Source organism: Phalacrocorax aristotelis, chromosome 10 (genome assembly GCF_949628215.1).
Source record: "Phalacrocorax aristotelis chromosome 10, bGulAri2.1, whole genome shotgun sequence".
Classification (NCBI taxonomy): Eukaryota; Metazoa; Chordata; class Aves; order Suliformes; family Phalacrocoracidae; genus Phalacrocorax; species Phalacrocorax aristotelis.
The window spans coordinates 6,168,505-6,193,165 of NC_134285.1; the positions used below are offsets into that span (position 1 = coordinate 6,168,505).

A 24,661-nucleotide genomic window follows, 5' to 3' on the forward strand; every position below is an offset into this window, starting at 1 on the left:
TTTGACTTGCTAAATGTGACACAACTACCAGGATTTTCCAGCCTTTATCCCAGGAGTTTGTCATCTCTCCAGAATGGTGACCTCAGTGGAATTTTTAAGCACAACTAAAAAAAAAAATGCTAAATGAGATTTTCATTAAGAATATGTTTCTACTTCCCTCACCCTTTTTCTCCACCCAACCCCCTTTATTAGTATTGTTTGCAGTCAAAATTTTGTTAAAAGCTCCAGTTTAAACTCTCAAGCTATGGAGTCCCTTTACTAGACTCTTTCAGTGGCCTTCCTTCGAAGAAAGAGATACTGAGCCTTCTGCACTGTAGCAGAAATCTGTCATTTGGGTGTTGGTGTTTTTTCTGCTGCCACAAAAAGGCTTATAGGCCGTTAAAATATCTCCTTCTTAGAAAAAAGAAAGGGCTTCTGTCTTATTAGATCTATCCATGAGTATTCTTTTGTGATTTGAGTTCTTCCCAGGTGGTTCTGCTCACCTTGCTTAAGGTAATTTGAACATGCAGGTGTGAAATCAGTCACCACTCCTGTTTGTTCCTCCACCAAAGTCCCGAAGAATTAAAAGTGGTGCTAATTTTAACCTCCTTGGTGATTTGGCTAATCTTTTATTCAAACTGCCCTTGTTCTGCATTTGGGCAGAGCTCTAAGAATGCACAGAAGGTGTTGTCTTTAGCAGGTAGGTCTATACAGCCTTATGGGTGGCTGTGGGCTGACTGCGTTCGTCTGTCTCTTCTTGTTTTCTCAATCTTCAAAATCCTACTGTTTTATTTCTTTTTTTTCTTTAGATTTCAAAGTGCTTGACTCAGTCCTGAAGTCTTTTCTGTATTCTCTCTCTCTCTTTGAAAAGCTTATTCCTGCTATATTTTTTTAATTGTTTATTATGAATTACCCTTTAAGTTAACTTTGCAAAGTCATTCCGTGTCCTCACCTCCTCACAGATCTCTTCTGTCCCCTGGCTGTATTTTGCTGCGCGTTGGCTTTGCTGCCCTGTGCTTGCAGAGGTGTTGTGTGAATGTATGGCAGCAACATAATGTCTGGCTCTGGACTGTACCTCCTAGATGATGTGGAGAAACTGTTTTAAATGTTGGTGAAGAAACAAACATACTAAGGGTTCAATTTTGGACCATTATGTGCTGTATAGATGTTTCTTGGACTTGAAATGGACAGAGGTCATAATTTTTTAAATATGTTTATAGGTTGTATGAAGAGAGCGAGCTTAGAGTTGTTGACAACATGCACCCAAAAATGCAGAGATAGTTCGTTCTTTCCCATCATCGCAAACAGGAAACTTGTCCAGATTTTCTTGTGTTTCTCTGGCTCCAGAGACGAGATCTCTAAACATGGGTGTTGGTGTTTAGAAGAGGTTTCCGTCAAAGTAATGAAAAGCATTTTTCACAGAGGTGAAGGTAATGAGCTGGTTCAGCACTAGCAAAAGTATTTCACTTTGTCAGAAATTTCTACTTTTAACTCCAAGGGCAGACTGTTAAGTTAGGGTTTTTTGGTTTGTTTGTTTTTGTTTGGGTTTTTTTTTAATATAATTTTGACATGTAACTAGAAATGACCTGTCCTTAAAGGACAGCCAGTAGAACAACACCTTGTCCAACACCTTTCTCCCCACTGCTGAAGGAATTTGGGTGACTGGATCCCTTGGTCCTTCTTGCACAGGCATGGACCCTACTTATTTCTGTCCAAGAGCCATGATTAATGGCTTACTTGAAATTCGATAGGGCTTCTGCTCTTTGCCCCACTTCACTCATGAACATTGGCCAAGCAAATGTTTCTTGGGTCCTGTTATAAGATACAACCAGGAATTAGACAGCAATCCCAGAAAGAGAACACTTGTCTGTCTTGCTGATGTTTAGTCCTCAGTGCTTAAAAATGTTGGAAGAACCGAATGTACAAGGCCTAGAAGTCAGCTGGATTTTTGCAGTTGAAAGAGGTGCTTGAGTCATTCTTCCTCAGGGTCTTTTATTTATAACATACCAAGCGCCTGCCCAGGATAAGTCTCCAAAGTTAATGTCCTGTCATTTTGTGTCATAATCGGGAGCGTTTAGTTTTCTGAAGATACTCCTAAAGCTGGTATAGAGGTGAACAAAACTGAAGGGAACAAGCTTGACTCTTCCTCTAGTTTTGTGTTTGTTTCTAACTTAGTTCATTTTTTTTAATCTGTTCCATGTTCTCTTGACTTGAAAAAGGAGTTTTCCCAGTGAATATTATGTCACTTCAGTTTCCAGCTGCTGTGCTGGGACATAGCCACCCAATAATCTCCTTAGGAATAATTGCTGGTGTCTTTTCAGATCATTTCTGTGAAAGGTGACAAACTGCTTGCCACAGTGAGATGTTAATAACACAGAGATGCCCTTTGTTTGAAAGCTGGTGCAGAAATTACCCCATGCAGTTGTTGGAAAGTCAGAGTTGTAATGGTAAGAAGTGAGGAACGGATCCATTCATTTGCATATAATTCCAGGGCTTATGTGTCATCTTTTGTGTAAACCATACAATTTCTGGCACGGTAGGAAATATGCGCTCATAATACAGAGGGACAAGAACATGGGCTCACTCTCAGCATGGATCAGGGTTAAAGAGATGTCATCTACTAGAAAGGAGGGGGTTAGAAAAGAAGAAAACATGGGCTGCAGGAGCTACATGGAGAAAAAGATGCACGGATATTTAATGAATCCAAGTTGTCAGACCAGCTCAGGGAAAACTATACATCCCATCATCTCCTCTGCTTAGGCATGAGAAAAAGGGAAGAATCTGCCTCTTTCCCAGTGTGTGTTGAGCTGAACATTCCCTGCCTCTGCCCTGAATCACAGCAGAGACCAACCGCACGTTTTATTTGTTCCTCTTGTAGGCAGAGGCTGCTCAGCTGTCACTTCACCAGTCAGATACAGTACAGATGACCAAGATGGACATCTTTCTCTATGACACTGAAATGAAACTCTTATAGACTCTTTAAACTGCAGCTGAGGGCTTTCAAGCATGTTCCCGGTGTAGGTTTCTCACCTTTTTCACAAAGAGATGATTTTTTTGGAAAATGAACAGCACAGGTATCTGTGTTGTCTTGTGATGTAGAGTCAGAGGTGTCCATAAATACTTGTTTTGCCTTTTTTCTTGGCCTGGAAGCTAGAAAGTCTCTCTGAGTAGCCAGTCAGTCCCAATGATGAACTTAACAATTAGAGCCTTAGTGCCCATCTTCCAAAATTTCTAATAAAATTGCATGAATATTTAATACCCAATTATTAAATATTTAAAAATTTAAAACTGAACTGGTTTGGAAGTTAGCACCTGATGAATAATTCAGAATCAGGAAACGAGACTCGGTGCTTGGGCTGAGACAGATGTTACCTTTCCCATCTCCCTGCCCAGAGATGATTTTGCCAGTCTGGGATGGTTTGTGGGCATTGCCTAGAGACTTCAAGCCTCCACCTCTTGCTCAAGAGCGTTAGCACAAGGTTAAGGGAAATAACCCCCCCTGTCCATAATAATGCTTCAGACTCCTGCGTCGGAAATACGAGCTCCAGAGGCTGGAATAATGTGATTGAAAGCCTGGTTATCCAGGAGATGGCTCTGTTTCCAAACATCTTTCATGCTTCAGGGAAAAAAGATTGTTTGTCTTTACGGCTGTGTCACATTCCTGCAGTTTTCTTATTTGAAAGCCCCTTTTCCCCTCTTGCTGTTCTGCTGCTCCATGCTGAACCAGCATTTCATTCAGCTCCACCATGATCACCTTTAAAGGATTGTTTTCATAAAGTGAACACCAGAAAATGAAGCAGAACGTGAAAAATACTCCAATAAGAATAGGGCAGAACCTCCTATCCTGTGAGAGGACATCCAGGGCACTTGGAAGAGCGCAGGGAGGAAATGTCTGGTGTGATTTTTGAGCAGAGTAAGTGCCTTTGGGGCCTGCTGCAGGAGCACAAAGAGCAGAAAGAAGGGTCTGGGGAAGGTTTGACTAGTTGGCATCCAGAGTGCTTTCAGGCCAAGAGCAATCTGTTTGCAGTGCCAACACTTCAAAACACTATTAAGGGGATAAACGGGAAAAAAAAAATAAAAGGGGATTGAATAGAAGGAGTGAGTGGAGGCTTTTTAGAGCTTAGTTTCCTTTGCAACAAAAGCCCTAAAACAAACTCCACAATCTTCTCCCATTAAAAACACAAATAAGGTGGCGTGCTGCAGAGAGTTGCCTTTATCTGTTGCAGTGCAATTGTATTTTCATCCCCGCTGGCTGGCTAAAATGGTGTGCATTTTTCCTCGCTGTCCTCTGCGACCCTCCAGCCTGCCTGCGTGCTGCGCACAGTGGAAGCAGTTCCATTAGCCCAGGCCATGCAAACAAATGAAATGGCAGGCTGACCTTTCAGCAAAGCCGCCTTACCTAGGGATGGGGGCACTGGGCTTTGTCTCAGAAAGGTGGGTTATGGAGATGGTAATGGTGTTATAATGTCTGTTAAGAAGAGAGGCACTTCATGGGTAGGAATGGATTTAGTCCAACGCAGTGGCGTGTGCTTATTTACAACCGCCCTCTAAATAGTCAGGGGGAGTCTGCAGGGTTTGGAGTTCAGTCTGTACATCCCAAATAAGAACTAAAGGATGCCTGCATGGTGCCCTGTCCCATCTCAGATTCTGTCTGGCACCACACAGGTATTTGATAAGCTACTTCAGAAATGGTAGGAATCTCTTTAGGTGTTTATTAATTCTATATTTAGATCCATCTGCCTGCAAAGCTACGATATCTTTGTGTTGTGAGCACAGACTTCACAGTGCAGGGGAGAGAGGGATACAAGATACTGTAAGTAACATAATCTTGGACACTATCACTGAGTCCAGATAGCATTTCCATGAGCCTCAGCATCAGAATTTGAGCATAGAAGGTTCTTGGAGTAAGAGCAAAATGTCTGTGCTTCTGGGAAATCTTAAAATCATCTCTTGCCAGTGGTGAAAAGCTCCTGTTCGTAGCCTTGGTGGACATCATTAGAATAACTCCAAAGCACTCTCTAATGCAGGATTAGATATTGTCCACCCTGCATTGTGAATGACTGTAAGTCCTGCAAATAATCTTATCTTTGAGAAGGAACAAACAAATATTTCTGGAGCAGGCTTTCTGTGTTTGTTTTAATAGCAGATGTTGGATGCCATTTCAGAGGTTTAAATAACATGCAGTGTTTTGGGGTAGTAGAAATAGTAGTGATATGTCAGTGGAAACAAGATAATGGGCAGAGTGCAGGGGTGGTGATCAGGCAGGATTAATTCGCCTGTTAGATGCTTCGGCAGACCACCCCATGTAATTAACAATGCATATTATATATGTTAATTATATAGTCCCTAGGATTAATTCTTACATTAGACACTTGAGTGGCTTCAAAACCACTCTTTTTCTTGGAAACAGCCTAGTGGAGAGGTGATTCTCCTTCCTCTGAGAAGCAATATAAATTACGTCCCTGTTCTTGCTACCAGACTTCCCTGAACTGTAGCCTTTGAGAAGTTCCAGTGACGGGTGTGAGGTTTTTTTGATGACTCCAAAATGGTTGCCTGGAAAACAGGTAGACTGGAAGACTTATGCTTAATATTTGCTGGCTTGTTCTAGAAGCAGAAGGTAACTACTTTTCTGTAAACTTAAGTGATACCATGTATTTGTATTTTTAAGGTGAGGCTGTTTTTTGCATCTGAAGTTAATGACTAGCTCCAGCTCTGGCTGACACCACTTTGTTCTGGGAAGCGCTGTTGGTCTATAATTGCCACATGTAAGGGAAATGTGGCTAGAAGATTTTAATCATCATTTGGGGGATGGAGGGAGACATCTTCCTGGTTAGTTCACAATTTATGGCCAGTGTCACAATCCTAACTTCCAAACGGTTTGTGCCATATCATACTAATTGGTGAAGTCCACCTAGGGCAATAAATAGCTCTCCTGAGGTTAATTTATCCTGCGTCTGGGGTGAATGTTGCCATCCCCACTGAGTTCTATATTGCTGCAAGCAGGCTGCTCACATCATTTAAGCCAGTGATTTTAAACCTACCCAGGGTCTCTTTACACAACACTGCACTGCCTTCACTGACAAAACATGGACACGCTGTGGGGGTGGCTGAGGAGCTGAGCTGGGCTTCCAAAAGCCCACCTGCTTCCTGCCTTCTCCCAGTCTGAAACAGCTTTGCCAACGAGGAGGAGAAGGGCAGAGAAAGCTCGAAGCAGTGACTGCGCTGGGATCCCGAGGGAGCCTTTCGCTTGGTGGTGGTTCAGCTGCCAGGGCTGAACCCTAAGCCAACTTCAAGTGTGCTTGAGAGTTTAGAGTTTTGCAACCTTGCATTGTAATCTCAGGGTTATCAGGAGAAGAACAGAACCCTTTGCTTAAGCCTAATCCATGCTATATGTGTGTGTAGGTACTACAAGAGGGAGTTTATCTTCTTCCATAGCCGCTTCTCTCTCGTCCTCTGTGCCCTGCTTCTTTCACCCTCTGCCACTCCGAGCAGGTTATCTGAGGATAAAGGTTAATTATGGACTTTTCTCTAAGAAATGGTGCCCTTGTAAAGATGCGTGGGTTGTCTGAAATGGGGGCTTCAGGCAAGCGTCTTCGGTGGAGAGAAACATATGGGAAATTTTCTTAGTGGAGAGTTCTTGGGCAGTGCAAGAGCTGTGGCTGGCTGTGGCGGTGGAGAGCTTTACTTGTATCCTACTGCCTTTGAAAACTCTTCCCTGAGCTGCTGGAAGGACAAGCTGGTGGCTGGAGGAGAGGGCTGGGAGGTGCACTGAACCATATGGTACATACACTGTTTAAAAATAAACCAGTGTTGACTGATCAAATAAATACCACTTAGGTTTAAAATTGAACAGCCAGTGCAGTCTGTTGAATATAAAACTGTTTTTACCTTCAAGAAAAGTTATAATTTATGGTTGTAATGTCACAAATTGCAAGTTTTGCAAAGAGCCGTTTGAGCCTGCCAGACTTAAGGTTGAGAAAGGGTAGCGTGGGGCTGCCATGCCGGTCAGGTCGTGTGGTCCCTTTCCCCCACTCCCTCGCTCACCCAGGGCATAAAACACACCCATAAAATCTAGCAAACCGAATTTTATTTCTCAAAAGCAATGGTCATAAACTTGCCTACATCAGAAAATGCTCAGCCGTTCTTCTATTAGCCTTTATTTAATACGATACAATTTATTTTTATATTGTGTCCTTCACAGAGCATCACAGAACTCTTTTCAGACACTGTTCGTCATAAACTGAAGCTGGAAGAGAAAATTTCAGCTCGGGGTTTGAACCGGGGAATGACTGGAAGGATTTCGGGTGCAGAAGGGCAGCGTTAGAGTTGCAGAGAGTCGGATGGGAGGGACAGACCTGCAGTAAGAGAGTGTAATTGAATAACAGTTTGGGGGTACAAGTGGGGGTGGTTGATGGGCGACATGGCATGGCAGGCACGGTGTTATGGAAATGGCGAGAAGCAGCTTGTGCAGATGGGAGAGAAGAAGGGTAGTTGTGGCCTGGCTTCTTAGAACTGAGAAAATAGTGTCTCCTCTTCCCATTATGGACCTTGTGAGAGCAAGATAGTTCTGGCATCCCTTCTGTAGGCTGGAAACAAAATCTAAGCAGTCTGTTGTTTAAATAGATGAGGGTTGGTAAAAATACAGTATCCTCCATAGCAGTGTTGGGTGGCATCTGCCTGAGGCATTCTGGCAGGGTCAGCAGGGATGCGAATTCATGTGTAAATACTTTATCCTGGGCATGTTGGAGTAAGTGACCCCCAAATATGTTACTACGGGAAAATAACCTTTAATGGAGAGTTAGAAGGGACTTCAGGCCTTTCTGAGAAAGAGGTATATTAGCTGGGATTGCAACTGAATTAATGCAGCTACATGGCTTGTGGCATCTTTGAGGATGGGCAGAACAAATTTGTGTTTTCCTGGAAAAGACTAGTGATACATTTAATTTCATGCTACTTCTGGCATGCTGAGAGCCACATTGTTTCCTCCTCTTTCCCTGGGGAAAAGGTTAAGCGTAGATTTGGTTTTCTTTGGTGTAGAGACTGCTGTTGCTATTGATTGACCTAGCTGAACTCGGAGAGCCAAAGCTGAGGTATTTCCAGGCAGCTGTGAACATTTCAGATGTAAGGAGTGTAAAAGCAATGGAATAAAAAGCAGTGACATTTTCAATATGAGACCAAAAAAGCCCAACTCATATTTTATTTATTTTTCCAAACTAGTTTGAATTATTCATTAAAGTCGATATAAGTGTGTGAAAATACAAGGTGTTTCAAGAAGCAGCATCATTAGAGGGAAGTTAATCATTTGGCAATATTAATTTTGTAACAGATTAATGATTTTTTTCAGTGAGGATTTTTTTTTTTCCTATCAAACTCTTCAGGATGGGCAACTTTTGTGCATACTCTTGGCCTGAATACAAAAGAGATGGGACAGTATGATTTCCAAATATTTTCCTTTTCTCTCTGTTCTCCTTTATTTTTTTTTCCAGGCAAAGTAAACAGCCAGTCATTATCCCTGACCAAAGCATAACCTGCCAAATCTCACACTTATTTTCTCGGTTCTTATTTGTTTCATTAATGCTTCAGCAAAGGGATGCTTCGGCGTCCCTTCTCTGGGATGAAGGATGTTTATGGTGTGCCTTTCCCCATCCATGGTTTCTGCAGAGCACACCTGCAAATTCTCTCGCCTGTTTTGTCCAAGTGTAACAGAGTCGAACATAAGACCTCACACGAGTGCTCTAAATACAGGGATTCTAGTTTTCAAACAGTGTCTTTTAAAGATAAAAGTAAACCTAATTCTCCAAATGTTGTGAAAGATCTTAAAGGATCAAGACATTCAATGATCTGTAGGTGGTAGATAGATCTGGTGGAAACAGTAATGCTGTCATCAGAAACCTGCTCTGTTAATGCACCTCGACCCGTCCTGAAAGGATCTCCCTCTGTTCAGTGGCCTGTACGGCTGTGCCTTAAACAGTGCTCTGAAATACGCTGAATTGCACTCCGTGCGAATGATGACTTTGAAATCAATTTTTCCTGACTGTGCTAGAAATTTGGCGGGAATTAGTGGTATTAGGTGAGGCTTAAGAATTACTGCCATCACAGCTTTGAATTCAGACACAGAGCAAACAATGAGCTGCCTCTTAGCTTAACATCTTTACTTGGTGGGGGAAATATTAGAAAGATTAATTACTGTCCACAAGTCAGCGTATATGCTGCTTGTGCTGTTCTCTGGGTGCAGGGAATCTGCGGCACCAGGGCTGTACACGGGCAGAGCCATGGTGCAGAGAGGCTACGTAGGTACCCAGTGCCTAAAAATAGGCATCCTGTGCTACTTCAGACACCCCAGGGTGTCTGAGGTGTTGGCCTGGGTCTGACCAGTATGACACAGAACGTGTAGGCAATCTCTTTCCTGCAGAAGCGTGGTGGGAAGCTGTGAAAGATACCCTAGGGTGTCTCAGATGGCTTTGTTTCAGCAGTGGGTTCCCATTCTCCATTTATCAAGTCTCAGGTTACCTTCCTACCAAGTTACTCTTCCATGAATCCCCCTCACAATGTGGCTTCTTGGTTGTGTTGGCAGAGCCCTCAGGGGAAAGCAGGGGAGTAGTCACAGTCCGGAGTTAATCTGGGAATAGTCCCGAGTTGAATTGTTTCCATGGGATAAATACTGCAGGAGGTGGGCATCGGCAGTTGCTATAGCTGAACTATTGAGGATGGCAATTTAATTGGGCATAAAGGAAGAGCAATGTCTGTTTTAAAGTCAGGGTTCAGCAGACCTTTCACTGGGGGCAGTTACAAACTTAAGCATTCCTATTGTGACCCTGTACCTGCTCGTGGTTTTTTTTCCTGCCTCGTTCCCAAGCTGTGCCACTGAATAAACACTGTTGGGGATGACAAGGCTTTATCCTATCCCTGGCTGGTGCTGGCACATTTGGCTGTGTCTACATTAGCAGTTACCAAGTTCAGCACCTTGTGCTGGTAGCTGACACAAGGCATCTCTAACAGGGAGATGTTTGTTCACGCAGTTGAATTCCTTCAGCCAGGACAGCTGGTGAGGTGATACACCAAAACTGCTGCAGGCACTGGAAAGAGGGCCAGGAGGAACAGCGGGGAGGAGGCAAGGGCACGCTGTCGGGAGTGAGGGCTTGCTAGTCCTTCAGTTACATTGAAAAACTCAGGATTTCCTGCAGAAAAGACTGATAGTAGACAGAGTTTTTCCTTTTTTGCCCTAAGGGGAGTGGAGGAAAGCCGTTGCCATCATCTAGTTGCTATTCTAGATTCACATGGTTGTAGTCTAACTAGGCCAGTGCTGTTGGGTGGGTGATAAGGCTGCAACCTGGTGGTGCAAGGGTGCTCCTGGTGGCCATTAGCAGTACCAAGTATGAGAGACAAAACAGTGGAAAAGGCGCTAATTCTTCATGAATAATGAAAGCTGTTCAAGGAGTTCATGAATTAGGGTGCCATCCGCCTCTGAGGTTATAGAAGTCAGGAAAGGCAGCCTCCAAGATGCGGTAGGAAAAGGCAGATTTACTTTTCCAAGGCTAGGCTGCATTTATTAGCAAAAAAAAAAAAATCGCTGTTGGGCATGTGCAATATATTAAAGGCAATGCTGCCTCTGACAGTGGCGAAATGTTATTTACCACTGCAATATGATCACTGAATTTTTACTTTCGTATATAGGATTTTGTCCTTACCGGTTGCATAGCTGAATGAAGGCTGTGAGAATATTGAGGTCAGTGCTGCCAATTAACCTTCTGATTTCAGGGGCTGATTACTTACTTAATCAAAGACCAGATGCAGCTGAGATGATGAGGAAAAGGTTGTAACAATTCAAGGAAGGGTTGAGTTAATCACACAGTGATGAGTTTGGTAGGAATGGGAAGGGTGGTGGATACTCCTTACTCGTAGGATGTAGGGATTACCTTACATCCCCAGCAACTGGGGGTTCCCTGTATAGCAGGGTTTTAGTGAACAAACTGGTATGTGATGTTCCCCAAGACTGGCTTGTGCCCCTTGACAAAGCAAGATAGAGCTGGGGGGGAGGACCTGGAGTAAAGGAAGTACTTTGGTTGTACATCATCTCTGCAACGCACTCAGGAAGGTGGAGCTGAATTAACTGAAGGTAAGAAGTTGGCCAGCGTTAACTCTCCCTGCATGGATGCTCTCACTCAGAAGTAAAGGGACATGTAGTTCTCTTTAAGCATTAAAAAGTTCCTGTCCTTGCCTGGGGATTAAGCTGAATTGGATTAAGGCCAAAGTACTTCTGAGCAGGGGCATCCTCAGTGGCATTTAAGGCACTTTAATTTAACACATTGAATTATCCTTTTGTCCCACCTGGAGCGCCTAACTAAAGCAGTACAGAAGATAAGAGGAAACTCACATTATCCTGGTGCACTTGCAGCTGCTCAGAGGTGAATCACTGGCAAGCCCATGGCCTTGCAGTTACCTTCCTACATTCTTCCTGCACTACGCTTCGGAGGTCGATGGAAATGCTTTTCGGCAAATACTTGGGCAAAAACTTTTCCAGCTTGTTTGGGAAACAGTAATACTTCAGCGTGGGCTGTACAAGGCCAGCTGAAAACCTTCCTTCATACTCAAGCAGTCATCTTGATGAAGTTTCTGCTATCCTAGTGTTGGACTCTGAACTAGCTAAAATAAAGACATATGGCCTACATGTACTATGTCTCTGGTCACAGCACAGGCAAAGCCTTAAACCTCAGAATGACGAAGAGGTATCTAAGTGAGGAAGTCTATTTGTTTGCTGTTAGGAAGAGTCAGGTTTTTTTTTCGAACCCTGGACTGCAGTTTTGATAAAACAGGCTGACTTGGGAGACATCTCTAGTGTATATTAAAGTAAAGCCAATCTCTGTAATTAATGGGGGGATAAATCGAGGTTTAATTACTCAGAAGGCACCTTGGGTGAAAGATTCATGGTAATTGTTGTGTATCCTCGTGAAGGATTCACAGTGCTGGCAGCTCCCTTTGTAGCAATAAAATACAGGGTGAGTGGCAGACGGTCTCGCAGGACCTCTCTTCTAGGGACTAGTCTGGTTAAGGTAGCAAATGCAAAGCGGCAGTGGTATTCTTCAGGCTTTTTTTCACATTAAAAACCCCATCCCGGATCTTAAGGGATTCCTAAGCAGTGTGTCAATTTGAGATCAAAGCACTTACAGTCAAATCAAGAGTGCGTTGGAGATTTCCCTTATAGGCAGCTTCCTCCTGATGCAACCATACAGAGATGTATTTCTTACCATTTTCCACTTTCTTGCTTCCTGTAGCATAACACCTTTCTCTTGGGTTCTGTGTAGAAAATAAGATGTGTGCATGTGGGGAAATGGATGGTATAGCTTTGAATTTTGTAGCACGTTGTTAAAAGGCTGGCTGAGCAAAAGAAAAATCCATCCCACCAAGAGATGTCTGTTTTCCTTATTCCCCAGTTTATTATCTTTTAGTCTGCTGGGGCCAGGAGGAGAGGAATCTAGCTTGCCTGTTTCTGTACTCTGCCTGCTTAATTCACTTTTTAAAAATTTAATTAACCTTTTCAATTCACATAGTTTGACTAGCACTGTAAATACGGCACAAGGGCTCTGTGCTGATGACGTATAGCAAATTACCCGTTTTCTTCCCCTACTTAGAGCTGAAGAAGCAAGTGGAAAGTGCAGAACTAAAAAACCAACGTCTGAAAGAAGTTTTCCAGACCAAGATCCAGGAGTTTCGCAAGGTGTGCTACACACTAACAGGGTACCAGATCGACATCACGACTGAGAACCAGTATCGACTCACCTCCATTTACGCTGAGCACCAAGGGGACTGCCTGCTTTTTAAGGTAGGTCTGCACACCCATCACTGTACCTTCTTTGGGTTCATAGTTTTTAGCATGCCAGCATGTATTTTCTCTTTCTCAGTGATTAGGCTGGAAAATCACTGCCCCCCTGCTATGTGACAGGGTGTTCCTTATGAGGGAAGTAAAGATCCTTTCTTCTTTTAAAAAACTACCTTAGAGGGTTTGGCATCTGGTCTCCCACTTATATATCAAAGTCAGGAGTAAAGAGAAGAGACCAGATATGCATAATACCTAAGGCATCTGGCCTTGCACTTCACCTTTTTATAGTATCGTTTTTGTATGCTGCAGCAATAAAACCTTACGTAACCATCAAGGTTTCATCCTTACTTCACTGTGAGATATATGTCCTTACTGTCTTTGCTATCTTCTAGCTTGTCTGCATGTCATCATCTTGTCTTTATGTAAATTGGAATTCCTTTTGAGCAGCAGTTCATCCTTGTGTGTGTGAAGTGCCATTTATGTGAAGAGCATAGATGAGTAGCAATAACAGCCTGTCTTCTGCCAGTCTCATACCTTTATTGGTCTAGCTAGGTGGTCTGAGGTTGGGTTCTGCCTTGATAGGTGCTGGTTTTCTTCTGTGTTACCTTCCAGCTAGCACAGCTGGGTTGATACATTAGAGAGCTGAGGTATGACATGAGTCATCAAGCTGATAAGCTACATCTTTACCTCGGTTCAAGTGTCAACAGCCCAGGTTTGCAGGTCAGTGGGATAACATTCTCCTTGGTGACAGACACAACTGGCACTGAAAATCATGCCTCCCACCAGTCCCCCTGGGGTGAGTCTCATTGATGAGATGGATGAGGGTTTTGGAGGCATTCAGCACAGGAGGGGACTCTACAAGCAGGACCTGGAGAAGTTCTGTTCCTGCAGACCTACTGCTGTGTGCCGCGTGTGGATTGCTGCAGTATTGTTTCTTTATGTAACAGGACAAACATTTTCCTGTTCTGCAAATCTAGAGCTTCAGGAAAAAAAAACACAACACCAAATAAGCAAGTGAGGGTAAGTATAAGACATCACCTAGGATCCTTGGTAAAACTAGGAAAATATCACCAAAACTGTTGTATTACTTGGCCTTATGACGTTTCTGGACTAAGGCAGATGACAGCAAGAAAATAAAGTTCACTATCTGGGAAGGAGGATGACTCTCTTGTTTTTAAGGTACCGTCACAGAACCATGAAAACTCAGTTCTCACTGAGATGGTGCAGTGCTGTTAGCTCTAAGACCTCCAGAGGCCTGTGCTCACACCTGTACTCTAAAACATTTAGTGAATGAAACTTCACAGGCTCCTGGAGATGTCTGTTGGATGCCATGCCCAGACAGTACAACCAGCAGTTCTTCCTGCATCGTAGGAAAGATGGAGTGCTTGGAGAAAGATAAGGAAACATGAGAAAATTGCATGCTGGCCACATGAACAAGAGCTGTCTGGCTCCTCAGTAGTTTATCTTCAGTAGCATCGAATATTCCTTCATGTCATGGCAATAGAAATAATTTACATGCAAGAGAATGAAAAATTAAGTATGGGTTCCTCTCCCTAAATACTCTTCTTGCTTTCTCTTCTTCACACAAGTCTTTATTCCCAAATACGTCCAGAGGAAGGAAGTGTCACCAGGTAGAGCAGCAGCAGATTCAAGATCTCACATTTCCCAAAGCCAAGGGTGGATTGCTTATTGGTTCACAGAACTCGTCAGCCTCTCTTACCTCACACACCTCTTCACATAGGAGCAGATTTGCTAATTAGAGCCTGAACAGCAAAATCTCTGACCCTTTCCCCCTGTTCAGTAAATCACAGGCAGATCCCACCGTCTGCAGCTTAGAATAGCAGTAGAATATAAACAACAAATTATTTCCTTGCTGAGCCCAGGCAGCTGGTTCTGGTGCATGTACCAGGGCTTGAATCCTGACTACGGCTTCCAGCAAGGTTGTGTGTTTATGCTGTGGAATTTCTGAGCCATGGCAGACTGTGGGTGTTTGTGTGCATTTCATTAACCCAAAGAGGTCACAAAGCAGGGAATGCTATTTATATTTATTCCATTCAAGCAATTTATGGAACAGGGTCTATATAATTAAGCTGAAGTCCCCTGGCACTTTACAAGCTTCTGTAGTGTGCCTGTAAACTTTAGAGGATATTTCAGTAGCACTGCTGGTGGGATTTAATTTTCAGTGAGGCTTCAATAGCAGGGATGCAATAAGAGCTACTGTAATGTAACCCCTTCAGAGTTAAATGAAGGTGAAAGATGTGCTTGGTTTTTCCGACCAAGGGATGCTGTTACTCTAGTAGAGCTTATTATCTACATGCTGTATGTGTCCAGCCAATTCGCATTAGTTGGAATTACAGCTTCAGTGAAAGGGTTAATCACAGTGCCGTGCTGCAAATATAAATGACTGCATCTATAAATGAGCACTGAATTCCAATGAAACCGTATCAGTATTTATTGGCGATCCCTATCGATGCAACAGATGAGCTCATCAACTTGAAGGATGTTCCAGTGATTTTCAGACCCTCTGTGAGTGAGTGCATAGGCAGCAAGGCGTATCTCAGACTTCACAGCTCGCTCTCGCTTGTTTGCTCTTTTTTATTCTTTTAAATAAAGGCTGTGGAAAGCGGCGTTACAGATTCCTCACCAGGAGTTTAGTTTCTGATTATTTTTTTGTGGCATGCAATGCATTACAGTTATTGGGGCACTTGACAGTTTCATATTCTGTTACCGTTGCGGGTACATTAGATGTGTTAGGCCACAGACTTCGCGTTCTGCATAATGCTTGGCTGGTATGTCTAGGCCAGGCCACCCAAGGCATATCCAACAACTGCATTGGCTCTCTTTGTAACAACCTATTAAATATATCTGTTAAAACAAAGAAACGTTGCTGGGGAGCCTCAAAATCAGCTTAGCCAACTTGGAATTAAGTGGTGGCAAACCAGGATGGCATTGCTTGGCCGTGTGTACATCGCGCTGTTTACCCTTGCCTCTGGGTAGATCCTGAATGAGAGTAAAGAAATGAGATCTTTAGAAAAGGCAATGACAATTGTTCCAGACAAAGAAACTCTTTTGGTAAACAGAAAGACTGGTCAAATTTGAAGAGGAGATGATTTGGAGACACTTGTACAAATGAACAAACAGTGTAGGGAAATTAAATCATAGCTTTTTCTTTTTGTGTGCCTAAAGACACAGTCTCAGCCAAAGCATTTGAAGCCAATCAATATAAAATGAAAAGAGTGGAAATCCTTTTATTTGATAGACCTTATGGCTTCAAGGTGCTGCTGAGAGCAGGAGCTCAGTAGGTTTTCCAAAATATTTGTGGCAGGTTGACCCTGGCTGGATGCCAGGTGCCCACCAAAGCCGCTCCATCACTCCCCTCCTCAGCTGGACAGGGGAGAGAAAAATACAATGAAAGGTCCGTGATAAGGACAGGAAGAGATCACTCACCAGCTGCTGTCATGGGCAAAACAGACCCAACTTGGGGAAAAGTAACTTATTGCCAATCAAATCAGAGTAGGAAAATGAGAAATCAAACCAAATCTTAACACCTTCCCCCCACCCCTACCTTCTTCGCAGGCTCAACTTCACTCCTGATTTCTCTACCTCCTCCCCTCCAGCACCACAAGGAACGGGGAATGGGGATTGCGGTCAGTTCATCACACGTTGTCCCTGCTGCTCCTTCCTCCCCCAGCAGAGGACTCCTCACACTCTTCCCCTGCTCCAGTGTGGGGTCTCTCCCACAGGAGTCAGTCCTCCATGAATTTCTCCAACGTGAGTCCTTCCCACAGACTGCAGGTCTCCATGAACTGCTCCAGCGTGGGTCCCTTCCATGGGGTGCAGCCCTTCAGGAACAGGCTGCTCCAGCGTGGGTCCCCCACGGGGTCACAAGTCCTGCCAGCAAATCTGCTCCAGCATGGGCTCTCTCTGTCCACAGGTCCTGCCAGGAGCTGGCTCCAGCATGGGCTTCCCACAGGGTCACCGCCTCCTTTGGCACCCACCGGCTCTGGCATGGAGCCCTCCATGGGCTGCAGGTGGATAGCTGCTCCACCATTAACCTCCACGGGCTGCAGGGGCCCAGCCTGCCTCACCATGGTCTTCAGCAGGGGCTGCAGGGGAATCTCTGCTCCGGAACCTGGAGTACTTCCTCCCCTCCTTCCCTGACCTTGGTGTCTGCAGGGTTGTTCCTCTCCCATATTCTTACTTACCTCCCTGACTGCAATTGCTGCTGTGCAGGTTTTTTTTCCCCTTCTTATGTATGTTACCCCAGAGGTGCCACCACCGTTGCTGATGGGCTCAGCCTTGGCCAGCAGCGGGTCCATGTTGGAGCCAGCTGGCACTGGCTCTGTCAGACATGGGGGAAGCTTCTAGCAGCTTCTCACAGAAGCCATCCCTGTAACCCCCTCACTACCAAAACCTTGCCATGCAGGTGCAATACAATGTTAAGATATCTTTGTGGACACATAATAACACCTAGTTTACATTAAATATTTACATTTAATTTAATCAGGGACATGCAGAGCTCTCTGCTTTGAGATGTAAAGGCAACCTCTTACTACATATGTTAGGAAGAAAATTCCCATGCGTGCTGCTTATTTTCTGGGTTGTGTCTACATATGGTTTTGCTGCTGTACCTGGCAGCATTCAACTGCATCCTCTGGAAATACTTGGGAATGAAGACTTGAGTGAAGACGAGAGAGCAAGAAGAGTGCTCAGAGAGAGGAATCTGTGCTTGATTATTCACTGTGTTTCAGGTAAACAGTTTCTGCTGTTGTGACATGAATGTGGTGCTGGTCGCTATTCTTGATAGGATCCTGGACTGAAAAGGCAATCAGTCTGATCCTGTGTAACAGCTGCATCAAACCTGGTGATGTTTGAAATCTTTACAGTTTCAGTTTCACAGAATCACATAACAGTGGGGGTTGGAAGGGACCTCTGGAGATCACCCTGTCCAACCCCCTGCTTGCTCAGGCACACCCAGGGCAGGGGGCACAGGAATGGGTCCACGCGGGTTTTGAATGTCTCCACAGCCTCCCTGGGCAGCCTGTGCCACTGCTCTGTCACTCCTTTCCTCAGACAGGAGTGCTTAGATTTCTTAGTAATTAATGTACAAATTATTTGGGTCTAAGTTGGTTGGTAAGGAAGTTAAAACAGACAAACTCTTTCTGGTGTCACAGCAGTGTTATGAATCTGAGCTCATAAATACTCTTGGCCAAAAGGCTGCCTTTAGACAAATATTTTCTATATCCTCAGAGCTCAGTCTTGCAGAGTAGAGAGTTCTGCCTGCTTTTAGGTCTCACCTGTGTTGTTATTTTCTGTCAAGATTATCAAATGGAAACCCAAATACCAGCAGTAGTTAATTGAAGAGCATCCCCAAGATGGTAGGCTTGATGCCTGGAAAGAGAATACCCAAGATATCAGACAGCAAACAGAGCCAGAAGCACCATGACACAGCTTGAGAATGTTGCCAGCTACAGGGCTGGAACTTCTTGCTGCAAAATAAAACCTTTATTGTGTCCTGTTGGATTGGTAATACAGTATTAAAATCAGCATTATCAACATAAGATCAACAGCTTTTCTGCAACCTGTTAAATTAGCAACCAGCGCACACACTCTTTGATGCACACCTCTTTAAAAAGATACATTAAGAGTTGGTTTGCAAATCTATAAGGGGAACTGTCACTCTCAAACTTCAAGGCAATCTGAAAAGTGAACGCTTGCTTCTGATGTGCTTCACCGTGGGTGCAGAAGCAGGGAAGGGCAGGGTGAAAAGGATAAAGGCTTTGTATGGAAAAAGGGTGTGATGGAAGGACAGACACCACCTTTAACTTCCCAGTCTTCCTTTGCTTGCCCCATCGCTTGTGTACCCTGCCGTCCTGTTGCGTCTGCACTGACAAGGTGTGTAGAATGCGATAGAGCGGCTATGCAGACAAGAAGTAATAGTTTAATTCTCTTGAGGAGGGGAATGAGGCTGGAATGAATAAGAAAGACCTCAGAAGCTATTTGTCAAACACAGAGCGATGCTGACAAACTGCTGGCTGAAACGGGGAGACAAGACTCGTGTGGTTAAAGGTGTGAAGCGAGTCCAGTCTGCTGAGATTCCAGCACAGCCTTAGCATCAGGTTGGCCAGGGTGCACCAGTGAACGATGTACATGTCAGAATGAGCACGATGGTTTATTCAGGGATTACTTTTACTCACCTGAGTCCTCTTGTTTCATCTTGAACCTGACAGCACTGTTGGGAGCCCTGGATCCGAGTCCACATGCTTGGCATACCTGTAGTTTCAGTTATTTCCTCCTTGAATCCAGCAGAGTATCTCTGAGAGGCATGTTCTAGCTGTTTGTTTCTTTTTGCATCTCTATCTTCTCCCCTCTCCTCCTCTTCACCCTTGATGAGTCTCAAGAGGAGAAAGAAATCACAATTTGGAGGAGTGCTATTTCTCCAGCAGCCGTCTCGCACTCTTGCACACACAATCAAAAATAACAATGGGGCTCATCGGTGGAGAGGGCCAGGCAGCAAGAGATTGATTAGAGATTGTAGGCCTCTGTTAACTCCTCATTCTTGTTAATTACAAGTGATTTTATTTTTATATTTTATTTTCAATTTTTCAACGTGGCTGCTAGAGACTTGATTTCTGCTCAGCTCTGGGAGTGCCATCACTGTGCGAGCGTGGTGCATTCCTGGAAGGAACTGGGATTGCGCTGGGATTTCTGGAAGGGTCAGCAAGGACTCATTTTGGGTTGCACTAATCAGCAGCTCTAAAACAGGAGTGTTGAGCAATCTATGGTGTTACGGCATCAAATCCTGTATTTAAACTCCCTACGCATCATTTTCTTTCAGATACTGTAGCAGCCTGTTTCATGTTAGGACCTAACTTTAATTCTTGCTACTGTCTTCATCTTATTCTGTTCTTTCTCATGCTATTTTTTTTCCTCCTGACACAGTTTCTCTCTTACTGCATGTACTTCCCTAAAAAAACTGCCTGTCCCCTAGGGCATGGTAGGGTTTTTTCCTTTTTTTTTTTTTTCAGATGAAACCAGTCACCTCGAGGACAGTGGAGAGATCTAAGAGAAGGTTTTCTTTTTACTGCAGATTTTCTTAGCAAAAAGATGCTGCTTCAAGACTTCAGGAGGCTGCGCTGAAGCCTCTTTCCAACTGAGCAAAGTTAATGTTCTTTCTTTGCCACTGTTTCCCATCTGTACGAGGTGCATGATGCTTCTGCCAATGTTGCTAGACTGTTATCAGGATAAATAGACTGTGCTCATGGGGAACATAGAGCGGTTTTGGGCTGGGGAATACACTCCCCTGTTACCTGTTGGTTGGCGCAATGCCCCTTTCCAGCGTGTTGGCACGACTGGCTCCCCTTCCCTGCCATGCCTGTGAGTCTGCCAGGGCAGACCCAGCCATGCAGATAATTAATGCTGATGATGTTGGAGAATTATTCCAGTGACTGAGTCTTTCCTGACTAGCGGGAGGATGGTTAGTGCGAGGCGCTCTGAAAGGTTAGAGGTTTGTCTTGCTGATGGGTGCATCCTCTCTGTTGGAGTGACTGATGTGTTACACTGTGAGGCAGATACATAACCCATCACTTCAAAGAAGCAGGCCTCTTTTTGGGCAGGAAACTTGAGGTTTGCTCACAGATGCCATCTGAGATTCAGGCTGTCCCTCTGCAATTCCCTGTTTGCTTTGTAATCATCAGCTGTTGGCCACTAAGTTGTTTTTGCAGTTTCCCTCCCTTTGCTCCTTGATGCCCCAAGAGCGTGGCAGTGCCAGGTTTACCTCCCTGCAGCTCCCTGCTTGTGGTGGCGTGAGCTCTGCCTCTGTCTGCACTTCTCCGCTCCCAGCAAAGGAGCAGGGCACTGAAAAAGGGCAGCTTTCAAGTTATTCTCACAAACCCTGCACCTGACTTCAGCCACCATCGCTGTCAGTACTGCTGACAGTCTCATCCAGGCAACAGGACACGGCAGACATCAGCCATCCCAGCTGATGGAGCTCAGCACCTCTTTCCATGGCTTCTGGTGGACTTGGCAGTGTTAGGTTTACGGTTGGACTTGATGGTCTTAGGTCTTTTCCAACCTAATGATTCTATGATTCTGTAATAACAATAAGTAACCAAATTACTGGAATATGTCTTATTAAAAAAAAAAGTCTGTGGTTCACCTCCCTCCAAATCCTCTTTTCTTTCATTAGAATATCTCTTATTTAATGAAGTGGGAGAGACAGCTCATGCTTTCTAGGGAGAGTCACTGGCACCAACATGGAGCACAGGTCACTGATGAGAATTTAATTCAACCAGAGCATCCAGGCAAGTGTAACAACATGTGTGGCCCTGGAGGGGTGCATGGTGTAGGACAGCGTGCAGGGCAGGCTGTGCTCTGGCTCTGCCTGTGCCCCAAACCAGGCAGCTGCTGATCCCACCCTCGTGCCGCATGGCAGAGCCAGGCAGCCCTGCACGCCACAGCACAACTCTGCGCCCCAGACAACACAGAAGCTGCTGCTGTGTCAGTGTAAGTTAGCAGGAGGCAGAGCAGATCCTGGCTGACCTACCTGCTATGATAAAAGCCTCTCCTTCCTTTCCCCCTCCCGCCACGTTCCCAGCACCCGCGTGATTGCAATTTGCTGAAGAGGAGTTGTTCTTGTTGCTGGCTGTGCCCAGTCTCCCCGCGGGAGGTCTCTGGAGAGGAGGATGTCAGTGTCCACCTGCTGCTGTATTTGAACAGCTTACAAAGGGCTCTCTGGGCTGACAGGACTGTGTTTATGTGCTGTGAGTTGAAGACAGTGTTAAATAACAGATGAAGCAGAGGGGACGTAAGCAAAACCCCTCCCAGATTTTCGTTCCCATCTCTGCTACTAAATCGCTGCGTGGCTTTCCTCTAGATCACTTGACCTTCTGGTTTTCTATATCCTTCTCACCTGGGTGCAGGATATTACCATTCATGGACTTCCACAGGGGTTTGAGAAGCTTTTCAAAACGTTCTGTGGTGGGGAGGGTGTGTGTGAATGAGTTAGAGATGTAACCAGTGCAGCGGCTTTTGTTGTACACGAATGGACACGGCAAATTGTCCCTCAGACACGTGGTGCAGCCGGTGCGGGCCGAGGGGCCCAGGGCACCACAGCCACTCGTTTCCTTTTCTGTGGGTACCTGCCACCTTCAACTGGCATTAAATCTCTTCAGTTTATTTCATTTACTTACTTACTCGAGTCTCTGGTAGTTTCAAATGATGTTCTACTTAGAGCCTGTGTGATCGGCGCTCTTGAAGGAAAAGGCAATGCCTTCAAGTCCGGGTGATGGGGCAAGGCCAAGGCCTCACTGCAGCAGTTATGAAATGGGTGTTTTGCAAAGCAGCTTTTGATGCACGCTTGTTGCTTTCCCTGGCTGCTCTGTTGTGAATTGGCATTACACGCAGAGCCATGTCAGCAAACGCCAACCCTGCGGGTTGCTTTCCTATGGTTATGTTCAAAGCTGCACATGAAAAGGAGTGGAAATTGCTGGAGGTTTTTATCATTTTGCGGGGGAAAAGTCTTGAGTTTCTGGGCACCCTGCATCTCAGCCATCTTCCCTGGCTGCTCCACAGTCTCAATTGTTTGTCTGTCTTTGGACACAAGGGGGAGGGGACAGGCCACCTCTCCTGCCTCGGGTCAGTTCTGGGCCTCTGTGCTGGTGTTGGCCTGCTCCAAGGCCAGCACGTTCAGCTGCAGCAAGACTGTCACGACATCTTCTTCTCTGCTATCCCTGTGTGACAAATGGTGTCAGCAATCCCTGTGGCCGTTTCCTCCACTTGTGATCCTGCGGGGACATCCCTGAAGCCTCTTTTTAGCTGGCTCTGAGGAGTGGTTGGTGGTGCAGAGGGCATGCAGTCGGAGCATTGCCGAGGGACTTCAAGATGGCTTTTGTACCACTCCTTCACCTTTTCCCTGTACGTTCCAGGAGCAGGTTTATGAGAAGACCTCTAGGAAAAGCAGTTAGCTCCAGGAAACAGCTCTGAGGTGAGATGCAGCTGGTCACATCCAGCAAAGCACCCACCACTACGCGAGCGCCCCAGGTCATAGCAGCACAGCTCAGCCTGCACAAAGCCACCAGCGAGAGTGAGTGGCAGCCGCTGCCTCTCTTCTTTCTTGAGTAAGCATCACATTGTTTAAAAACAAATATAATTAGGACTTATCTCTTGCTTTGGGAGTTATAACTACTACACATGCTTGACTGGGGCAAAAGATTTTCTAATCTCCAGGGAGGGAAGAGGATGCGTCTTTGTGTGTATAAAAAACTGTTCAGAAACACAGCAAAAGATTCCCATGCTGGTATGATCTTGGGGCATCTATCATCTCCATCTGAAGAGTGGATCTGGGCTCATATAAAGGTCTTCTCCTTTATTTGTTGTGAATATAAATGCTTGTGTTTTGCCCTCTTTTAGGATTTCAGAGTTAAAAGGTTTCAGCCTAAATTTGGTTGGGCCTTTCCCACAAGGCTTGGCAGGTGAGTGGGGAGGGAGGTAGTGGAGGAATAGTGAGGAGCAGGGAATGGGGTGTCATGGTCACAGCTCCCCTTTGGCAGCCAAAGAGCCCCTATCGGGGGTGAGACGGGAGCAGGGATCTTGCAGCCATACGTTCTTCTGTCATCCTTGTGTTGCTTCCACGCTTCGAAGTCTAAATGCTCAATTACTACATGGCTCTTAACCATAAAGTTAGTGTTGCATAAACCAGTTAATACGCTTTCTCTCAAACTGGCTTGCCAGTTTAAGATAAGAGCCCATATTTCAAAGCTTGTTAGGCAGCTCTTCTTCATGGGATCCCAGGCTCTGTTGTGTTTGGGTATTCCCTGAGACCTTTACCTAAACAGAGTTCCTTTACTTTTTTTTGAGAAACCACATGTAGGAAAGCAAAAGTCATAACCACTGGGGGTGTACCTTCTGCTTTGCTCCAAGGCATCCCACCTCTGTTTGCAGGCAGTTATTGCTGGAGAGGGTCGGAAGCACATCAAGCATTCAGTCATGGCATTTCTGGAAGATTTGATGCACTTCACAGCATCGGGGAGTCTTAAGCACAATGTGCCATGCAGGCTCTCCAGATCATAACGTAACCTGTCAGTGTGGCAGTATGAATCTATTAATGCCGGTGTCCTTGCCACGGTGCTGCATCTGTGGAGCAGTGACAGAATGCAACAGTAAAGTGAAAATCCTTCTGGGGAGCTTTGTTACGGGAACTGGCTGCTGTGATCCTACCCTGTGCTACAGAACAGCAGTTCTTGCAGCTCAGCTCTTTACACTCTGTATACTTAAGGAATTAATACTTAACACGGATACAGATTAATGTTAGGATTTAATAATATATCAACTGTCTTTATTCGTATGCATGGAAATGCTGACAAACCTATCCTGTTCGCACGTTTGCTTCAAACAAACAAGTACATGAATTATCCTAACTCCACACACAAAAACCCTTCATTCTGCCCCATGTGAATGTTAGCAGTAAGAGCAGGTAACTTAGTACTATTTTAGGACTTTGGATTTAATGTATTTTATATTTTGACAATTGCATGAGAACATCCTTTGAGGAAGAAGTGTGGAAAGATATTTTATATCAAATCTATCTTACAAGGACTCACAGCTAAATCACATTACTGCTTTCTCCTCCACAGGGGAAGCAGGGAATTTGAGAGCTGAGGATGACCTCCAGCTTTGGTAACTCCCAAGATTATCTTTTGATGGCATCTTCAGCTTCTAGAAGACGACAAGCCTGTCTCCCTGTATCTTGGCGGGAATATATCAAACTGAGGCTTGAAAATTTTAATTTGTCCCTAATCTGTATTCAGTTTCAGCTAAAGCAGGTAGCTGATAACAGTGGATCTGTCTCAACCGTGTTCTGGGGAG

General features: G+C 44.8%; 1 protein-coding gene across 2 annotated transcripts in view; it reads left to right on the forward strand.

Moving 5' to 3' along the window:
- Positions 1-24,661, forward strand: part of MAD1L1 (mitotic arrest deficient 1 like 1) — a 381,688-nt gene that overhangs the window by 275,032 nt on the left and 81,995 nt on the right. For both annotated transcript variants that reach the window (XM_075104884.1, XM_075104885.1), the window contains one exon: positions 12,609-12,799. In XM_075104884.1, the coding sequence (XP_074960985.1) occupies positions 12,609-12,799 (191 nt within the window). The remainder of the gene's footprint in view (positions 1-12,608; positions 12,800-24,661) is intronic.